Source organism: Zosterops lateralis (assembly GCF_965231275.1).
Source record: "Zosterops lateralis genome assembly, chromosome: 13".
In the NCBI taxonomy this organism is placed as follows: Eukaryota; Metazoa; Chordata; class Aves; order Passeriformes; family Zosteropidae; genus Zosterops; species Zosterops lateralis.
The window spans coordinates 1057377-1078401 of record NC_139773.1 but is presented as its reverse complement, the minus strand read 5'-3'; the positions used below and the strand labels follow the sequence as shown (position 1 = coordinate 1078401).

Sequence of the window (21025 nt, the reverse complement as noted above, 5' to 3'; positions counted from 1 at the left end):
AAAAAAAAAAAAAAAAAAAAAAAAAAAAAAAAAAAAAAAAAACACAAAAAAAACTGTTGCTCTGGCTGTTAACATAAGCCTGTTAACACAACCCCCTTGACATGGAACTCTGCTGGTGCTGCACACGCACTCCCCATTAACATGGGAATTTCCCTACCTGTCTCATATGATGCTAGAGAAGACAGGTAACATCTGTCAGGTTGGTACAGCAGCTCAGCAGAATATTAATCCATCAGCAACTGCCTTGCACTGGCTATCAAACCTAATTTGAATTTTCATCTCACTAACATTTTCCAAAAAATATTATCAGAGGATAGAAAACTTCCATTAAGAAGCACGTTTTAGTGCAGACTTTGAGCAAATGTCCCTTAAACCATTACAGAGTACGTGTAACATATAGAAATAAAAATTGTAATTAAAAAATACACAGATTTTTGCTCAGGCCATGCTACAAAGAAAATAAAATTGAACTAAGTGTGGAAGTTCTAGTATAGCACTATCACTGCTACATTTATTTGGAAAAGATGGGATAAAACTTAAATCTGTTATGAGGAACAATTTGCATTTTCCTGGAAGACAGCACTCTGTTCTTAGGAAGTCTGGAGAACTCTGGGAGAGATGAATGGTGGCTCTTCCTCTGCTAGCTGGGGGAGATCTCCTGCTTTTAGGATTTCTTTACATATTTTACATTGAGGTAAGTCCTGAGGAAATCCCTGCTTATCCAAAAGTTTCCTAATGGTGGAGCAGGGAGCGGTTGCTCAGGGACACCTGGTCAGGATGAAGCACAGGGAAGGGTTGCAGCAATCAGAGGTCAGGGCTCTGTGTTGAGGCACCCACCACGAGGCAAACACCTTCTGGGTGTCAATCAGCACGGCAGTTTCTGCTCAATGTACAGACCAAATATAGGAGATAATTGCTCGCTGAAGCAAACCACATGAATACATTTTCCTCTCACAACAGAACCTTATGAATGCAAAAATAATTGCTGATCTTGTGATCTGGGGGGCAAGTTGCACACTAGTGCTCTGTTGTATTGTGCAATATCCTGTAAGTTTTCACTTTAAAAGACTTATTGCATAGCTAAAGCTTCCATCCTGCAGCCAGATATATTCCCGCCCTCTTAATCGAGCTGGGCAATACATTTCCAGCCAAAAAAATGAAATCCAGAGATGCTTTCCTTTAAACAAGGTGTTAGCTTCAAAGCTAAGCAAGGATTTGAGTCATGGTAACATGACTAAGCACAAGAGAGAAGTTTAGTGAAGAGGAGCCATGAAGAACCAGCCTGGCCAGATCATCAGCTGGCATTAATCACCCTGACACTACTCCCATTGCTTGATTTATTCTCCCTAAAAACCAAGGCATTGAAAAGTAGCTATACCAAAGGCACCAGCTCTAACAGTCAGGTGGTTTGTTTTCTAAGGAAGTTCAGCAATGCTAGGGCTGAAGCTCCCAGAGTAGCACTGGCCCACAGCTGTGTCCCACTATGTGCACTACACTGTGCACTCAGTGGATGCACAAGCAAGGAGAATCTCATGTAGGTGTGGTCATGCACAGTTAGTCCTAACATCAACACTGACTTTTGTATTTCCTCATTGTATTTGTATTATTTTTAACTATTCAAATCTAGTACTGAAGTGGGGGTGGGGAGGGCTTCCTGGAAGTGCCCAGAGGATGGTGGTTCACTGAAATGTGTTTTTGCATCTGCCCTTCTGTTTTCTACCAAGAGAGGGTTTACCCTGAAGCGTGGGTGAAGAGAAAGAGAGCACAAGCAGAAAGAACAGCCAGGCAATGGGAGGAAGAATTCATATGGCTTCATGTCTTTCTTTAAGTCAGTCCTAGATGTTGAATAAATGATTACCCAGAAAAGAGGCAACCACATAATAACCTGTTTACTCAACTTTGCAACATGAGAATTTTGATTTTGAACTTTCATTCTCCAATTGAAAGAGAGCCTCAGATTACCATAGTGAGAGAAATTACTATGGTCCTTTTACCTTGTAACTGCAGAAAAAGAGCTTGAAAATAAGAGACCAAAAGGAATTTCAAACAAAAGTCAAGGAACAAGTACGGAGCTGATCTCCTCGTTACAGTATTTGCTGGTTTTAGGTCAGCTGTGAGTGTTTGGGCTTAGCTGTGGAGTATCACTGCTGGTCCTTTTTAACCTGTGTTGCCTCACAGCTCCTGGACTCTGCATGCCTGGGAATGCTCTTGGCAGCAGGGTTGGAGCCTGCAGGGAGCTGAACAGGAACATTCTGCTCGCAGCTGCCAGCTCTGCTCTTCACCAAACAGGAGGGAATTCAGCTTATCATTAGCAACAGCTCACATGCTCTAGGAGCCTCTTGTAGAGCTGAGAACACTCACGGCAAGCAGGTTCTTAGCACTGTGAGACAGACAAATCCATGTCCCTTTCAAAAGCTTTTTCTGGCCCTAGCATGGGAACTGAGAATGTCAGTGGTTTTATGGGGACTGGATATATTCTTTACACTTTCTGGCCAGGATCAAACACTACCAAAACACTATGTTTTTACTTAGATACAAATCTGGATTTTTACTAAACTAAATTTAGAACACAGAACAGCATTAAATTAATTTTAAACTATATATAGAACCAAGCTGTATTTTAAAATATTTTAAAATACAGAGACTTGAATGTAGGAAACACATAGTAAATGTTCACTTACCCAAAAAGCATCTTTAAACTGCAGCTGGGTCATTATTATTGCTCTGTGGAGGGGTAGGAATCCTTCAGCAGGTCTGTTGCAAGGTGAGAGTGGCAGCAGGCACAGCCCTGAGCCTTGTCACTGCACGCCAGCCCAAGCAGAGAGTGCAGCACATCCACAGACCTGTCCCTCCTGAAGTCAGGCTGGTGCTGGTAGCACGGGGCTGTTCCAGGCAGCTCAGAGAAATGACCTGTGGCTGTGAGGGACAGAGGGCAGAAGAGCTGTTGCTCACACAGAGACATGCAAGTGCTCAGCACCCGCACCCCAAACCTGTTTCTCTTCTGGTAAACAGTTAACATTGAAATGAGGAAGCAAGGAGATGTCAAATGGTGTCAGGCTGCTCTTTGCCATGGGTGTGTGTGAGCAGACAGGAAAAAAATAGAGGGGGAAAAAAAGTTCAGTGATATGATTTGATCAGCTGCAGGAGGAGAGAGAACAATTACAGCGCAAAGGAAACCAGCATAATACAAAGAGATAAGCTATTCTCTAATGCTGTGGTCTTGCAAAGAAAAATAAGCAAAAGAAACATAGGTGCCCCATTTCTGCAGCACCTTCTGGGACTGGCAGAGGCCCATGCCTTTGCACATGGGAAGCTTAGCTCAAAACTGCATTTTGCAGCTGAAAAGGCTTTTCAGGACATTTAGATACCTGGATGCTGAGGTAGAGTATGTTCCTCATTTGCATGCCCTCATACAAATATCCATATGAATATGCAAGATATGTGAAATTTAGAAGTGAAATCCAAAGTCTTGAAAAAGAAGAGAGCTAAAAGTCTGTTAGCACCAAGACCTCAGTGAAGCCTCACAGACCAGTGAACCAGCAGCACCCAGACCACACCCAGCACCCTGCTGACACCAGGTATTTCAGGCAGCTCCCCAAATCAGCTCCTCCAGTTGTTATAACACAGCTGCAAAAACTTGAGCACAGGGTAACACTTCTAAAGCTTCCCTGAAACCCTCTACAAAGCACATATCCTCCAGGTGAAGTTTCTCTGTTCACCTCCTTAGGATGTTTTAAGCATTCTTAAACATCTGTTTTTAAATACTCACTGGCATCATTGGGGTGTAGAGAAAAAAAGAAAAATAGTCCTGTCGTGGTTGCCTGAGCAAAAGCTGTCTGTCCCTACCAAGAACACATCAGGACTTACTTATCTCCAACCAACTGATGCTGCTCTGGCTCCCACAGCAGCAGCCCCCCAGGCACATCATTCCGGAGTGGGGAAGCCTTGCAGCTTCCCTGGGCTCCAGCAGGACTCAGGGCTTTGCGCAGAGAGCTCTGCAACAGCTGGGGGCTGCAGTTACCCCTACTCACTCCATGGGCAATTGGTAGCTGGTGCTTTAAAGAATTTGCAAGGTTCCTTCCTGATGGTCTGAAGAAGATGGAATGTGGAGGAGGGACTTTGTGAGGGAAAATGAACTGCAAGCAGAGGAGGGCAAAGAAGTCTGGAGGGTCAGAGGTGTAGCAGGAAAAAAGCATCATTGCATGAGAGGGAGAGAAGGAGAAATGTGAGGATTCACTCGCAGACAGTGTTGAGGAGAAAGGAGTGAAATTTTCTTCCAGAAGGGAAGATTCTTTGAAAAAATTTTGAGGGCATGGTCATACTTGATCTATATGAAAAACAAAAACAAAAACAAAACAAAACAAAACAAAAAAAAAAAAAAAAAAAAAAAAAAAAAAAAAAAACCACCACCCCCCAACTTTTTTAGAGTGGTTTATCTCAGTTCTTCCAAACCTAAATGTTACTATTTCCAAGTTACAGCTGGGTTTTGAAACCATCAAGCCTGCTGTTGGGGTTCATAAAAACGCACTGAGTGCATTTTAGTCCTCTAAAATGATATGCTACTTTCCTGTTATTTTTAGTTTGGCCTCCAGCCACAAAGCCAATTATTTGACTAAACCTCAGGCTGGGCTCTGCGCCTGCATCCATCCCGCCCAAGAGCTCTGGTGTAGCACAGTCAGCTCCCCAGCAGCTCCCAGGGATGCTCTCTCTCAACGTCATCAGCACAGGCAGTTCACTCTGTGCTGAGGGTGAGTTTCTCAGAATAGCCCAGACCAGGTCTCCAGTTCGGGTATTTGATGAGCTGTCAGAGTAGCTGGTGTGAGTCCCAGCCCTGGCTCTGATGAAGCAGATTTGGGTCAATTTGGGTCCCTGCTCCCAGGTCCTGGTGGTGCTGGGTCATGTCCATAGAGCACTGTGCCATGCAGGGGTAGCCAGACTTTGCAGGGCTTCAGAAGAGGGACACAATTCTCTGTTCCCCTCTGCTCTAAATAGGTACAGGACATCAAGGCCTCCAGTTCTGAAATGGGGGATCTCAGGATTTGTTTCGTATCTTGATGTGTGTGGCCAGAGTTCTCTGAAGTGTGGAAAGGCTGAGCCTGGGAGGGAACTCTTTGGGGCTGAGGCAGGGAGCAAAATCTGGAACTGAAAAAACTGAGCCTTGCTGGGCTGTGAACGCTGTGATGCCACCTACTGAAATCCCCTGAGCATACTGCAATTCCTCCTGCAAAAGTGATGCCAGTACCTTTGAGCCAAGCAGTATTTTAGTAGGCAAGGAAGGGGTTGAGACTTGTCAGGATGCTTTGGACACCTGCACGGCCTTTCAACTGCCCTTTCTCACTCCTTTAAAAGGGGATTTTAGCCTGACCTGACAGGCTCACTCAGAAATTCAGCAATGTCAACAAGGAGCCTTAATTGGAACTCTTCCCTGACAGCCACTGCATCTCCTTCCACCACTGCTCTTAGAGGTTAAAAATCAGGTGTTCTCTTTGATAAGGCAAAGAACACACTTCCTGAGGGTTTTTCCCCAGTAATTAAATTGTTTGGCAGCAGAATGTACCATTTGAATCCATTCTGTAGTGAAAAGTGAGGATAAGTCTGATTAAAAAAAAAAAAAAAAACAAAAAAAACCACATGTTTTTAAAAGCCCTCAAATTTTCTCATTCTTTAGAATGGAAGTTTCATTTAATTTTTAACTATATACTACTTTGAGAAAAACTTTTTTTATCAGGGATTTGGGTGGCAGGTTTGGATTTGACCATAGGCAAAATATGAAAACAGCATCTACAAACATTTTTGTGCTCATCCAGGATGCCAAACAAGACATTCTTCAGAGGAAATGTTTCTGATTTTGGGGAGTCTGATCAAGTAGACAGTAAACCTTTTATTCTACACAGCAAGAAGATGAGAGAGTCTATGAAGAGTATTCAAGCAGAAGATAAAGAAATGCTGAATACTCAGATAATCCCAGTGTTGAGCTGCTTGTAATTTTCAGAAGTGCTCAGGTATATTATGGTCCCTTGGAATGGTGGTCTGGGAAATGCCAAAGGAGACTGGAAAGTACTGCCGAAGTCCTTCCCAGCTTCCAGAACCATTACCTCTGAGATACAGCTTCCAACAACTGCTGCAGTGCAGCCATGTCCAAACCCCAAGAACCCAGCCTCTGGGGTCAATCTGAGCCCCACAGCTGGGGGATAGCAGCAGCAGGGAAACCACTGCCAGAGGAAAAGCATGGCTAAAGGAGACACGGTTCAGCTGCTGAGCTGTGCCGGCCATTCTAATTCCATACCAGTGGATCTCCCAATTTCCACGCAGGAAATGTCAGGGCTTGCAAATTATCCCCAGTCATACCCATTAAAAATGTTGAAATCACCTTGCTTTCTGTGAGGAGCCAGTCTCTGTTCCCATGGAAACAGAAACTGCAGACTCTGAACACCTGGCTTGGTCTGTTCCAGCTGCTCTGGGCCATCGTGGCTGTGGCTGGAGGCTGCTCCAGCACAGCCCAGACCCCACCCCAGGGCTCTGCTCGGCTCTGAAACTCAACTCCCTCTGCTCCTGTTAGAGGGAAATGCCGGCACAGCCTTCCAAAAGCAGTCTCACAGTGCAAGACAGTCCTGCTGGCGTTCTGCTTCAGTAAAATCCATAATTAATATAAAGATTAATCCCACAGGCTCTGTTCTTCCCTCTTATCTAACATTTCATAGCAGTTTCTAATAGAGGCCATCACTGAAAGGTGGACCCTGTTCTGCTGTTTTACCCGAGAAAGATCATCTGCCTTTGCCATACTCCTAAAGAATGTGAATGGATTTCCTCTAGAATTAACATTGTGATACTTTGTATATAATAAAATTGTTTGTATCATAGAAATGTGGGGTCTTTTTGTGCTTGGTATGTGTTTAAACTACCCTTACCCCTGAGAACATTTAAAAGGCAAAAAAAGGAAAAAAGGAACTGTGGAGAAGTGCAATGTCACTGGGGCCTTGAATAGCACAAACAGGATCGGGTCGCTCTTGGGAGAAAAGTAGAAGTACTTTATGAAAGAGAAAATGAAATTACTTGGGGTTTTATCCCCTTCTTGTCATAAATTCAGGTACCTGCTGAAAGATGTTTTTAATTTCTCTGACACCTTTTGAATGCTTTATCAATACACTGGCTTTCTCCATGCCTTAATTCAAAGGAAATCACTACTCATTTGGAAGTACTGCACATTCATCAGCCAAGCAGGCAATGCCAGTGCTGCTGAGGAGGTTTCTATGTTTCAAAAGAATCCTTGGATCTGTGTCCCAACGATATCATCTGCAGCAGGTTCTGCCTCTGGACCAAATGTCCTTTCTTCAGCAATATTTGTTTAGTAGCATGGGAGGCAACACTTTAGCTTCCTCCAGCACATTTCAGCCATTACTTTGCATATGTGCTCACTTAGAAACATCACCAGTGAGTTCATAATATTGTTTTGTTTGTTTTAATATTCCTGGGCACAGGAATTTTTTTTTTTTTTTTAAATCAGATCTCGCCACCACTATGGCAAGAGCTGTACTCACATTCCCAAGGAACTGACATTAAAAAATATGGGTAGGAAAAAATCCAACCACTGAAATTGAAAAAGTGTTTTGAATTTCTATTACTATGATATCTAAAAATACAGTGTATGTGGTTTTTCTCTGAATCAAAATTTCTAACCTTCTATTGGTGACACATCAGCACTTACCCCGAAAGGAATTCCATTTGTTCTGAGCAAAATTAAGAGGTGCTACCCTGACAAGGCGGAACTAGCTGCTTTTACTCAACAGAGCTGGGAGGAAGGAAAACATTAGTGAAGGAGAATACTGTGAGAGCATTACAAGAGTTATTTACGTAGGAATTAAAAAACCCTAACACACCCCACACAAGCTGTTCTGTGTGTGTTTGTGTTGTCTTTGTGTTGTCTTTGTCTGGAATACCCAGATCATTTCTTTCCAGGAGACAGAAGTGAGTATTTGGACTTTCCTACACTGAATCTGTAGTGCCACTACTCCTTCAGACTATTTCAAGTAATCCCAAGATGGCACAGCACTCACTTGTGGAGCTTTCAGCTGTGGTTAACTTTTAGAGATTATTACTACAAATATTATTTATGTAATGCCTTGATGCTTTAGCCTTCCATATACCACAACTCAAAAAATAAACACAATTGCTTTTGCAAACTTGTCCAGAAAATGCTAAATGCACACGTTACTTTTTGTGAATCTTCTTTAGCAGCCAGATAAGATGACACATCTCTGATTGATAAAGCCAAGAATGTTGCGACTGGACATTATGCACATTTTTCACATCTCCAGGAGCTGGTAAGGGTGACCCAAGGTGAAAAATAAATGTACAAAATACAGAAATATAGAACATTTTAAATTTTAATCCAACAAGTGAAGAGGGTCTTGACACAGTAAAATACCACTGTATTGCTAATGCTCTACAAATGTACATTAAAAATAATTATTGTCTATAGATGTAAAAATAGCAAGTTTTATGATAGAATAAAACACAGTATAGAAACTATTCAAAAACAAGTAGAAACCTCTTAAACAACTGAGGCATTTATGTAAGTATTTCTCCAAAGGTATTAAACAAAACACAGTTCATAGTTACTCTAAACATCCCCCCACATTCCCCACACTCTGCCCTAATTTAATTGATTAGAAAAATAGTAGTCTCAGTTACTGTATTTTGCATTCTTTCAGAACCATCTAGATTCTCCATTTTCTTCAAGTACAGTAGAACAACTCTTCACAATACAGTACTACCCCGAAGTAATTTATTTCCCAACACTACAGAATTTCGATAGCAAGTATTTCAGATTAATTTTGAAGGCTAGAAGAGGCCCAGGAAGTTTGCAGGAGGGCAATTAAATTTTGAATGCAAATTATTTACACAAACATTAGTGTACTGTAATTACAGCATAAAACTTGCAATGCAGCTGATGAATGCTTTTAACAAAAGCTCCAAATGAAAGAAAGGGAAGAAAAAAAGATTACAAAATAAGTAATCTAAAGTTCTTCATGGTAGAAACGTTCATCATGAAGCTGCCTACCATAATCTGTTGCTTCACTGTTAAGAAACAAATCCTGGTTCTTAAGAATTTCTGCTTCAGAAAGTTTTTTATCATCATTTAAATCCATCTCTTCAATGAGGTGTAGAGCCTGTAAAAGAAACAGACCACACATGCACCAAGTTAAAACAATTCTGATTTTTGCTTATTTATGTATTATAAAAAGAGGGAAGTCTAGCAGTAAAACAAAGAACCAACTGCAGAATATTTCAGTTGTAGCTCATTCACCAGTATTTCATAGTTCAAAGCTAACAGGCTGTGCAGCAAGCAGCTCTACTGCACCTCTTATTTCTGAGAAACAGTAGTCCTGGTATTACATGGGCTTCGTTTTCATTTGCTGAACATCTACAAATGCAGTGATTTAGGGAATCCTTCTGTTCCTACTTTTCCTGATTGGTTTGGCCCAATGTAACTGAACCAAAAATAATGGGGACTAACGTCAACCAAGGGGATTTTAAAAGCACTCTGCATGGCAAAAGCTGAAAGATTAATGACAAACATCTTGACCAACACATGTCAATTCCTGCAAATGGAATAGATAGTAATTTTTCTATTTTTATGTTATTTAGCTACCAGGTTTCTCAAGTCATGCTGAAATACCAAAACGGAAGTGTGATACCCTGACTTCAACAGCAGTTTGTGACTGAAATCAATGCCACCTTCTCTTTAGGACAGGTGACTTTGCTAAGCCTTTATATTACCAAAAGGAAAAAACTAGCACATTAGAGAAACAAATAAAACAAATTATTAGTTGCAGAATTGAGCTATTACTACAGCATGGCCTTGCTGTAAGCCAAAATTTGAAGGATAGCTAAGAAGAGCTAAAAAAAACCCCAAACCAAAGCCAACACAGGTAGGAACACGCTCAGCAGCACAGAGAGTTAATGCCAGAACAGCGGTATTTCTGTGAACTAAGAACTGACCACAGCCAGAAAAGGCCATGCAAAGGCTCCCAGATCCCCATTTACAGAAATACTCCCAGAATAGCTCAGTGTCCAACAAGGTCCCCCACGGCAGCACCCAGGGCTGCTGCTGCTGCCATGGGGCTGCTCCTGCCCCCAGAGCCCAGCAGGGCACAGCTCAGGGAGGAGCACATGGGCTGTGGGCCTGACACAGGGACGTGCCTCTTCCCCAGGAACATGAAGCCATGGGAAGACATGGTGTTCCAGCCATTCTGGACAACAAAATCCTCCATGGTAAAGCAAAGACATGGAAAATTTAGCTGAGAAGTTACTAGAAGAAAGGCAGAAATCCTCTCTACTGCAGTCAGGGACTGGAAACTACCACAAAAAATAAGCTAAAATGAGAATCCACTCAAAAGCTATTATGCTGTTCTACCTCTGATTAAACCATTTTAATTAGCATCATCAAAGTTTGCTTTACATCATCTTGAATCACAGAGTACTTCCATTTTCTTGTACTTTAAACAAGTTTTTAGTTTGATAAATTATGATGATTTATCCAGTTAGAAGAATTACAATCAATTTCTTATTTCAAAATTATGCAGCTTTTTTTGGTAGTGCATCTCATTAGATTTACCTACAACAACTAAAAAATTACTTATTAAAATTCTGTACCCTTGAGTCAAAGCAGATAAGGCATTTAAATATGTACAAAAGCACTTTGTTAATTTACAAACATTTACACAATTAATAGGAACTTCACATTTGCCTAATGCAGTCAAAGAACCTGCATTCCTTGTCAAAGTGAGAAGTCAAAAATATACACAAAGATCTACTGATACTCTTTCTCAATAACTAAAGACATGATAAATCTGAGTGCTTCTCTCATTTTGCTGTGATCCTTCAAAATTCTCCTGCAGTAATTAAAACCTGACCAGCAGTCAAATCACGAACCTCCTCTTGTGCAATACCCTGATTGTTGGGTACTATCCAAGACAGCAGCTCTTGAGGGCTGAGTTTTCCATCATGATCCTTGTCATAGTCATTCACAAACCGGTCCTTCTCAACCAGTATCCATTCTGGATCTTCCCTTGCAGCTAGTAAGACACAATTTTCAAGTTTAAAGCCACTTTTCACTTAAAAGCAGAGGTTTTCATCTTTTCTCCTAAGCAAATTCACTTATTCTCATAAAACATAACCTAAAAGTGATGTCACTAAACAAAAACAAACCTTAATGGGCAGAGAAAAGTAGGGAAAGCAATTTAACCTACTGTCAGTATTTATTTGCACACTTGTTTTGTACTTACCCGATGTACAGGTATTGCAACCTGCAGCCTACAGCAATCTTAGACTTGTCTTTAACTCTTCAAGAAATTGAGAAGTAATTCATCAAAACTATAAACACTGCAGACAAGCATGATCTGGCTTTCTAAGCCTAATGAGAATCAAAAGTAGCAGGTATCATCACAAGCAGGTAAGTAACAGTTAAAAAATAATTACAATTCTATTATTAAGGAAGATAAAGTGAAGTCTCTCCTTCCTAACATTTGGTTTTGCAAGGAGATTTTCCCTTTATGTCACAATTCACCATACACCATTGCCCCAAACCACAAGCTAATTATGAAATCAGAGCCCCCATGCAGCCTATTAGTAATTTTAAAGAGTGCTGCAGGAACACTGTCTGCAGAAGAGAAAAGCTGAATTAGTTTGTACAGTCACAGATGATTTTCAAGTTTTGCTAACAAGTTGTGATGACAAAGCTGTTATCTTCTCTATTACTGCAATAATTTCACTCCTTTCTAACAACTTTTTATAGACTGGCTTGGAAAAGCTTTCTTTCATGTTAGAGCATGAAAAAGATAAAGAACCCTGTAGTTGCATCAGAGATCTGTTGTTTTTACTGGCTCTGACAAACAAAGATGGTTATAAAACATGAAATTCCAGGTGGCTGATTAGAGTGAAGAAAAATGGGTTATTCCCCTGGTTCTCCATATCCTCATGTGGCTTACACAATTCTCCCCAGCTAGGATGCCATTCATAATTAGCACTTCTTTGAGCCAAGCAGACCTTCCACAAAACTGAAGTTACTGGGCTTTTTGGAATGGGAAGAATTATTTGCCCTAGTTTTTAGCAAATCAAATACAGTGTGTTAAATATTCATTGAGAAATTCTGATAAGCATCAGGTAAGTGTCCTTCTTCTTGTTAAAGAAAGAACAGATCAAGTTTAAGGAAGGGCAAGACTGGAAAAAAACAAACCCAAATAAATCAAAGAGTGAAGGCAGCAATCAGGCTTCTGATACCTGAAACAGTGAAGTGACTCCTCACACTTCCCTTCCATCCCTCTCAAAACACACTCAGCTCAGTCCCTCCAAAGCAAGGCTGGCAGTTGCCTGCACAGGCTGATCAAGTCCAGGGCAATGAGAGTACCCTCACTGCTAGCTGGATCTGTAGATGTGTTCAGCTGGCCAGTACGGCTGCACCTTGTTTCAGCTGCATCCTTTGTGGTCAGGAATTCACTTCCGTCTTTCAGAAAACAAGAAGAAACTTGCAAGGAAACCGTGGAATGGGCTACACACAGATCACCACCAAATGGGGCAGACTGAAATAAGGAGTATACTACGCCCAGTTTCAGAAAACAGAATTATTCCAAGACAGAAAATCTTACTCAGAATCTGTAGGTGTAAGTGCGAAAAGCTGAAAATAAAGATGCATCCAATTCTCCCCATTCCAAAAGCTTTTGTTAGGTCCCTCTTTCATGCCCCTTCCCTTTTTTCCTTACTTGGGTCTCTTCTGTAATCACCAAGGAATTCTTCCAGGCTAACAAATCCATCACCATCTTTATCATGTTCTTCCAAAGCCTCTTGAATGACAAAGTCCTTTTGTATACATACAAAGAGCAAAATTAGCAACTCATGATCAAGAGAAACAGCACTGAATCATTTTAGAGCAATGATGTACTCTTTAAATGAAAGACTCCCTCCTTTCAAATGTCTTTTTGTGTTTTATGCAGACTAGTGCAGTAATTGCTTCCTGTACAATAAAACAGATCCTGTCCTGTCTTGAAGAGTTTAGAACGTCAGATTTCATGAAAACCAAATCTGAAAGGTGTCCAGAGCTCGAATCCTTCAACACAATTCAAAACTGCAAAAAGAGCTGAGAAACATGAATATGTACAAAGCTCTATCATCTCATTTCACTTTTCTTTTCATCTGGTAGATTCAATAATTTGCATTTTTGCAACTTAATCGAATTGTCAGGAGACTTGGTTGGTCTTTTGTCCACCAGAGAGCCAAAACCAAAAGCTAAAATCTTACTGATGGATTTGCAGCCTAACAGAGCTGGGAGGTGGTTAAATCAGTCCAGTCCCCAAAGTTGGGGACACTTGTGCAATCCTAGTTCTTGAAACAGATTTCAAAGAAAAGCCCTGGACTCCTGCTCCAGCTCCTGACCTCCAGCACTGGATTCACAAGACATTACCTGATTTTTAATTTGGGCTGTCCAAGCCATGTCCATAACTGCTCCACTTCCTGTGGTATTGGGGCTAAGGACACACATTGAAAAGACCTACACACACAGGCTGATAAAGATGCTCCCCTAAATCTTACCGTCATGTACTCCACTTCTTCAGGATGTTCAAATGCAATATATTCATCCACATTTAGAGCAGGAACATCATCTCTATTAGCCTTCTCAAAACGTTTTTTCTCCTTTAAATGAAGCTTAGAAAATAGATTTAGTTAGAGCCCTTACTGGAAAGGAAAAACAACATAATAGTAGCTGGCTGTAATCTCATCAGAATATTAATTGTTTCACATTACCTACTCATATTATACTGATGTTAAATTTTCACTAAAAACAACTCATTGAGAGCAATAACAACAACACTTTTAATTGAGATGGTTTTATTCTAAGAATTGCAAAACGCCCTGCTTTTTTCAGTTTAAGAAGCCATTTAAAACACACTAAAAAGAGATAATGAAAAGACCAAGAATTCTCAATTTAATATGTGCATCCTCTTCTGAAACTTACTAATTCCCAAAATAACAAAGTGAAGTACAATGATTATAATTAATGGCAGCCATTGCCAATTCCAGAATTTATATTTTAAGGACACTTAACCTTCTGGATCTACATCTCATTTATGTCAAGGGCTGCCTGCAGTCCAGAGAAGGTGTTATAAGATTCTTTTCTGAAGCCATTTTAAGGCCAGATTCCTTTACTACAGGACTGCTGTCCATTACACATGACCATTTTAAACAGAAGTCACTTCTCTGACCTATATCAAGTATATGTATTAGCATGCCATTAAAAAAGAAATAATATCTGATATAAGCAGGCAAGTTCTTATTTCTGAATGTCTTGCACTTCCTATTTCTGTCTTCCAGATGTGCAAAGACTTCCTATTTTTTTCTGGTTTCATTTTGTACAATCTCTGGATAAAATACAGATCCACACCATTGACAACTGATATCTGCTCAAATTGCACATGATGTGAACTATAAAAATCTTGGAATCCCATCCTTAGGTGTGCTGTGCTATCAGTGTGAGTAATCTGGGTACGGGAGTAGCCAGCAAATAAGAGACCATAAGCACTTTACAAATAACCATTTGAAATTGTACTTCTGATTTATATCCCACCTACTGAAAACTTCTCCCAACATCAGGCTAACCTGATGAACAGAGAGCATAACATGTAACAAATGAAGTATAAGATCTTAACTATTCTGCAAAATACTTAAATGTCCTCTTAGAGGAAAGCTGACCTTAGCTGGGAGTTTAACTAGGAAGGCAATCCAGAAAGATTACAGATAGTACTACACTGCAATGTAAGCTTGAACAATTGAGGGAGAAAGTAAGTTTTCCAGTGTTTTTTGGGAAGTGATGAACAAGGCCGCCACCTTCTGGTAAATTCCTGTGGTTATCTGATGTCAATTCTAAACTGTCTCACTCTTCCATCTTGATCAGAGCAGGACCACTAATTTACAAACGTAAGGAAAATGCTGTACATGGCTGACCTGTGATGCTTGTACAATGCTGCTCATTTACAATCTAGAAGTCAGCAGGCAGGAAAACACAACAAGTAGTCAAGTCATAACATAAGTCAGCAGTTCTATCCCAGCTTATATAGCTATAGCTCTTCATGTATCTGTAATGGCAATGTCTCAAATGTGGTATCAATATTTTGACTGGAAGTTCCTCTGGAAGTCTTGTGCTATTTAAATGTATGTAATTATTCAGTTATGTGACATTCCATTTACAGTTTGTTTATTCAGTGTATAAAATCCTCTGTTCACTGTATTAGTTTCACTTCTGCTAACATCCTGTGTTATCTACTACTACTTTACTAAAAGCAGACAAAGCAATCCTCACAGAAAAAATAAACCTCTGGCCAGAATAGTCTACAAACACACTTATTCTCTTTCTGAGAAACATTCACATATAAATGTCAAACTTGAAACAAGTTTTGCTATGTGGTGGTTGTTGGTGAACCTTTTCTCCCTGCCTCTCTTGCCTCTTTCCCTGCTTAAGCATCTGCTTTCATACATGTGACTCACACACAACTTCTGTGTTTAAACATCCCTTTTTAGCTGTGGGAGTTGCATTTTCACTGCTTAAAACTGTTTGAATTGCTATTGCTTTCTCTGTGGGTTTCTAATGGACACACAATGTTATGGCAGGCAATACTGACACCCAACACTGAGTGCTTGAGCAGTAACTGAAAGAACGGCTGGAATAATACAACCAAGAGGTTAAAGAGCTTCCTTCTGCTGCAGCCCCAGTGGTCCTGGCCCCTGCTGAGGGCAGGACTCTGTCAGGGTGCAGACCTCACCCGATGGATTGCAGCCTCGGTTTAAAATGGTGGCTGGAGACTGTGTTCTGCTGTAAGACTGCCACTAGACTTATGCTCTACTCAGCCAGCAAAATACACTCAGGAGGTACCATTTCATTGTGTCTTTATGTTGTCAGTAGCAGCTTTAATACTCCACTACTTTCCTTTAATTATTCCCATATCTCAGCTAGCACAAAGTGTTAAACATATGCCAGCTGCTCTTTTTTCTCTACCCATCTTGCTCTGCCACAATAAACAAATACAGCTGCCTTTGGCCAACAGCTCACAGGAGCTGCTGCTGAAACATTTTACCTGGAGAAATGATTCTTCCTCTTGATCCTCCAGGACAGTATCCTCATCAAAATCAATTACACGATCATACATTTGCAAGTTATACTCCTTCCAAGACACCAATCCATCACCATCTTTGTCATAGTCACTGAAGTGTTGCTTAGCTTCTTGTGTAACATAATGCTTAAAAGACTGCTGTATCCAGGAGCTCAGTTCATCTGTGAAAAACATTAAAAATATAATAAAATAAAGAAAATCAGAACCATCTGCACCATAAAAATTGTCAAGATCCCACAGATCTATTCTGTCTGGAATATATTTCACAATTCAGATGAAAGCATATAGACAAGAGGTTACTTAAAGCACAGTCTGTTTGCCCCATGCTGTGGCTTTTCCCAAGGTAACTGAATGAGGGAATAGATCACAGCTACAGACTTCAGGGTGTTTCTAATGGTGATGTGGCCTTGTTTTTTCAAATCTGAAGGAAATCAACACTATAGCATCATTTCTTTTTTCTCCAGAGCTTTAGGAAAATGATGCTGAGTATGGTTTAGACGGACAACTCTAAATGTAATTTGGTACCCCTAAAAACATTGTTCCCATCACTCTGGGGTTTCTCTTGAAAAATCCACAAACTGAAATAAAACTTAATTTAGTACCATTGCCTTAATTACCCAAAATAAAATATTCACTATTTATGTAGAGCTATTTTCCCTTTACTTGGGGCTGAAATCAAGCCTCATAGTTTGGAAAGCTTTTTTAGTTGCTTGTTTTTATAGAAATGTAGCTAAAATAAATAAAACTTAATATACCAATGAACTGACAGAGATACATTAAAGTTACTTCATTTAGAGAAGATTGGGAGAACATATTCTCCCAGTATCTCTCAGCTATTTTCAGGTGCCCGGAAGGGAAAAACATCTTCCTCTGCATTGCAAAAATTATACATCTTAATCAACTCAAATGAAATCCTGTTCTGAAGACTCATGACTAATAAAAAGTCCTGTAAAAATCACTACTTCGACATGGAAAAATCTTACAGCATTTTGAAATACTCAAGTATCTTATCCTGTCCTTCTTGGCAGAGGCATCAATACAACTTTATTAGGTTTATTGAAATACCCTTGAAAAGCAGCAATGGATTTTTTAAAATATATTTTGAGTACTGAATTTATATTAGCAAAGGGACCAGCTTGCTAACAGATTCTGTGAATTGACTGAACATGCAGAGGTGTGTGTGCCAGTAAGGCTTGTGCACAAACCAGCACTGCCTTATAAGAAACTACAACACGATTTCTTAAAGATGGGCACCATTAATTAATGGTTTATTTCCCAGCATTTAAGCTGTGAGGCACAGCCATGTGACCACATAATGTCCAGGGCCATGAATCAGAAATACTTAATATTCCAACATTAGAGAAGCAGCATTAACGTATTTCATCTTCTCTCACTGTCAGCCTCCAAATGGAGGCACCACTAATAAGGAAAATGTTCTCAAGAGTTTTGCAATACACTGAGGAATAACTGAGCTCAAAAAGCTTCAGTACCATAAGTTTCTTAGTGTAAAAACATATTCCACTGTGAGTTTTACCTTTGGGAAGCAAAAGGAAGGCAAGTTTGCATTAGACTGAGAATCAGATGCAATATATATACACCATGAGGACCGAGTATGGGTGGAATTCCTATACTTTATATAGACTTTTACCCTTAAAGGCTTCATGTTGTGAGCTGCCTGTGATGTATGACAGGGATTAGCCATCTCGCTAAACTACAGACTATCTCACCTCTACACAGTCCATGCAGGAACACAGAAATCAGGGTGCAGTTGACTAAATTCAGTGAAAGGCATAAAGTGGAGGGCATTCAAAAGATCTTATCTTTAAAACCACTTTTTGTTCTCTCACCTAGAAAGCTTCCTGCATATTTAGTATAATTTTAATGAAATATTACTGTTCTGGTATTTGACCAAGGATTCTGCTTGCTTTGTGTGTGCACGAGAGACTTTTTTGTCAAAATCACAGCAGAACAACAACAAAAAAAATTTATAATGAGGTTTAAAATTACATTAACATTATGATAATGATGTACTGAAAGAAAGGGCCTGAGTTTACCATGGAGTTCTTAAGTCTGACTGACAAAAACCTGTCTGGGAAGAGCCATTTGACACTGTATTATGATGAAATACAATCCCGCAATGTCACTTGGTGTCACCAGGCACTGAATACTATGTAGTATTATGGCTGCAGTACTTTCTTTCCATCTTAAACCTGCTCTCTGATTTGCACATAACAGGATTACAAAGACAGAAACCCACTGGATTCCAAGTAGCTTCAGACATGCAAGGAGCAGGTACAAGTGCAAAGGAGGTACCTTCAATGTGATATTGCTCTGACCAACACTAACTCTTGCTAGCCACACTCCTTCTATCACAGAATGGATCAGGTTGGAAGCAACCAGAGTGGGTCATCTGGTCCAATCTCCTTGCTGAAGCAGGGTCATCCCAATGCACATGGCACAGGATTGTGTCCAGAAGGTTCTTGAGCATCTCCAGTAAGGGAGACTCCACAAACTCTCTGGGCAATCTGTGCCAATGTACAATCTATGCACAGGAAAGTTCTTCCTCAAATTCAGGTGGAATTTCCTGGGCATGAGTTTCTGTTCATTGCCTCCTCTCCAAGTAGTTGGCACCACCGAGCAGAGCCTGGCTCCATCCTCTTAGCACCCTTCCTTTAGGTGTTTGATACACATCAGTGAGGTCCCCTCCCAGTGGTGTCTTCTCGAGTCAAACAGAAACCTGAGGCACTGAGATACCCTCAGTATGAGCATGTCAGTGTTTCTAACTCGCTGTGCAAGGGATCGTGATGTTTTCCATGGGGATTCTCCCCAGCACAAGAGCCACGGGCTGTGTCACGGGTAGAGCGCGTTTTCCTCCCGGCGCAGCCCGGCCCGCCCGGCCCCCGCCGTTACCCTCGCTGAGCAGCCCGTCCGCGTCCGCGTCGATCTTCTTCACGATGTTCCTCAGCCGCCGCTGCTGCTCGTCCGGGCTGAGCCGCGCGTACTCCTCCGCCTCCTCCTGCGGAACAGCAACGCGCCCCGTCAGCGGCCCGGCCCGGCCCGGCCCGGCGAGCGCGCCCGCCCCGCGGCCCCGCCGGAGCGGCAGCCGGCCCCGCCCGGCCCCGGCCCACCTGCCCGCCGAGCAGCGCCTCCCGGTCGTACTCGGCGCGGTGCTGCCCGCTCGCCGCTCCCAGCGCCAGCACCAGGCCCAGCGCCAGCAGCAACGGCCGCATCGCGCCGCCCGCCCAGAGCGACCCGCGGCGAGGGGCGGGGAAAGGCCCGGGGGCGGGAGGGGGGCGCGGCGGAGGGTCGGGCCCGGCCGGCGGTGTCGCTTGTGTGCAGCGCTCGCGATTCGGGAAGGGGAACGGACTTCTCTCGCCCAGGCCTTTCTGGTCTACTAGCGGAAGGCACCAAATACCCTCAGGATATAATGACAATTATCCAACTTTTAAACATCAGCGAAGCCTAGCAGATTGAAGTGATTTACCACAGTCTGACAGAGTACGAAGAGCCTTTGTATGTTATGAGTGACTCTTCAAGATGTCCTACACAGGACAAAGAGCTGGGGTGGATGATCCTGATGGGTCCCTTCCAACTCGGCATATTCTGTGATTCTATGATTGCCAGAATTTCAGGCAAGCATCAACAAACCCTGCAAGGGGAAGATGATCAGAAAACAATGTGTGCAAAATGTTTATACCAAAAAGGAACAAGCGTTAGTCTTGCTTGAGGGCCCAACTCACAAGTAACATTTCTGAGGCAGAGGAAGGGAAGCGAGGCTTTGTAAGAGTTATTAATAAGGTGGATCAATACAAGTTTTAATAACTGTTCAACACAGATAATAGAAAGCTGTAAAATAAATTTAACCTCCTTGACCACTCAGACAAACTGAAAATACATCGAGTAAATGAGCTGGGGCCTCCCCAGGAATATCATTCCTAACAGCTGTCACATGAAATTGGGATTGCTCTGATCCTGACCCCACTGTGGTCAAATTAATCATGATTACTGGGTTGAGATTTATGTAGGACCATCATCAGATCTATTATTTCTTCTTTCAATACAGGGGTATTTTCAACATTCCTCCTTTAACCAGAAAGAAGTGAGATTAACATACCTGTGTTTGCACAAACACAATTGTTTAGACAGAGCCCCCAGGTATTGGAAGTTGTTGCACTGTCCAGTCCCTTCCATGGTGACAGCGACGGACTGCTCCTGGTTTACCTCCAATTCTATTAGTCGTGAAGACCTATGACAGTTCATTTTGAAGATCCAAGAGTAAAATATTATAATAAATCAGTAAACATGTTATTGCAATTTCCTGCCCATATAAGAAATGTCTTTCCATTAAAAAATCTAATAGTGGGTTAGGTCTAATACCTTTTATTGGTTTAAATGTCAATTTTCCCATCAGTATGTAATAAATCACATATACAAAATGTGAATTAAGTCCTACTACTTGTGGCATGTGTAAACAAAGTAAATCCTATGAGCAATTAAAACAGAAATAAGATCTAATTCATTTCTGAAAGAGTACTCAGGATGCTTTGTTTTCTCTGTCTGATGCATTACTAAGACTGCAAAAAACCTCTTTGCCGCATATCTCAAGGGTTGACAAGTGTATCAGATTAGACATTTCAGTACCTACACAACTTGCAAGATCACATTTATTATTATGAAATTCATTATATCCTATAACATTAGGAAAAAAATCTGGATCTCAACAAGAGGGAAGACAGAGGAAATGATATTCTTCTCCGTGTCAAAATACAATCCAGATGCTTCCCAGCACACAGTTAAACCAGCTGTATAGTAAAATTCAAGATCATTCTGGTATGAGTGCAAGGGGAAAAAAGAGAGAGGTTTTT

The 21025-nt window shown here is 41.3% G+C and overlaps 2 protein-coding genes across 3 annotated transcripts in view; both read right to left on the bottom strand.

Annotated features, from left to right (window-relative positions):
* Window positions 1-3491, bottom strand: part of PSTPIP1 (proline-serine-threonine phosphatase interacting protein 1) — a 48866-nt gene extending 45375 nt beyond the window's left edge. The window contains exons 1-2 of one of the 2 annotated variants that reach the window (XM_083871108.1): window positions 3369-3491; window positions 2682-2916 (exon numbers count right to left, since the gene is read on the bottom strand). In XM_083871108.1, coding sequence (XP_083727234.1) covers window positions 2682-2714 — 33 coding nt within the window. In that variant the 5' untranslated portion in view covers window positions 2715-2916; window positions 3369-3491. Of the gene's footprint in view, window positions 1-2681; window positions 3109-3368 lie in introns of those variants that run through there. The other variant, XM_083871107.1, reaches the window with a different exon arrangement.
* Window positions 3492-8360: 4869 nt separating this feature from the next.
* Window positions 8361-19390, bottom strand: RCN2 (reticulocalbin 2; the record flags this gene model as incomplete). Its single annotated transcript, XM_083870782.1, has 7 exons — window positions 8361-9170; window positions 10936-11078; window positions 12762-12858; window positions 13588-13701; window positions 16125-16321; window positions 19071-19176; window positions 19289-19390. 7 exons carry the CDS (start codon window positions 19388-19390, stop codon window positions 9018-9020), a joined length of 912 nt encoding a protein of 303 aa, XP_083726908.1. The 3' UTR covers window positions 8361-9017.
* Between the last annotated feature and the right edge of the window lie 1635 nt (window positions 19391-21025).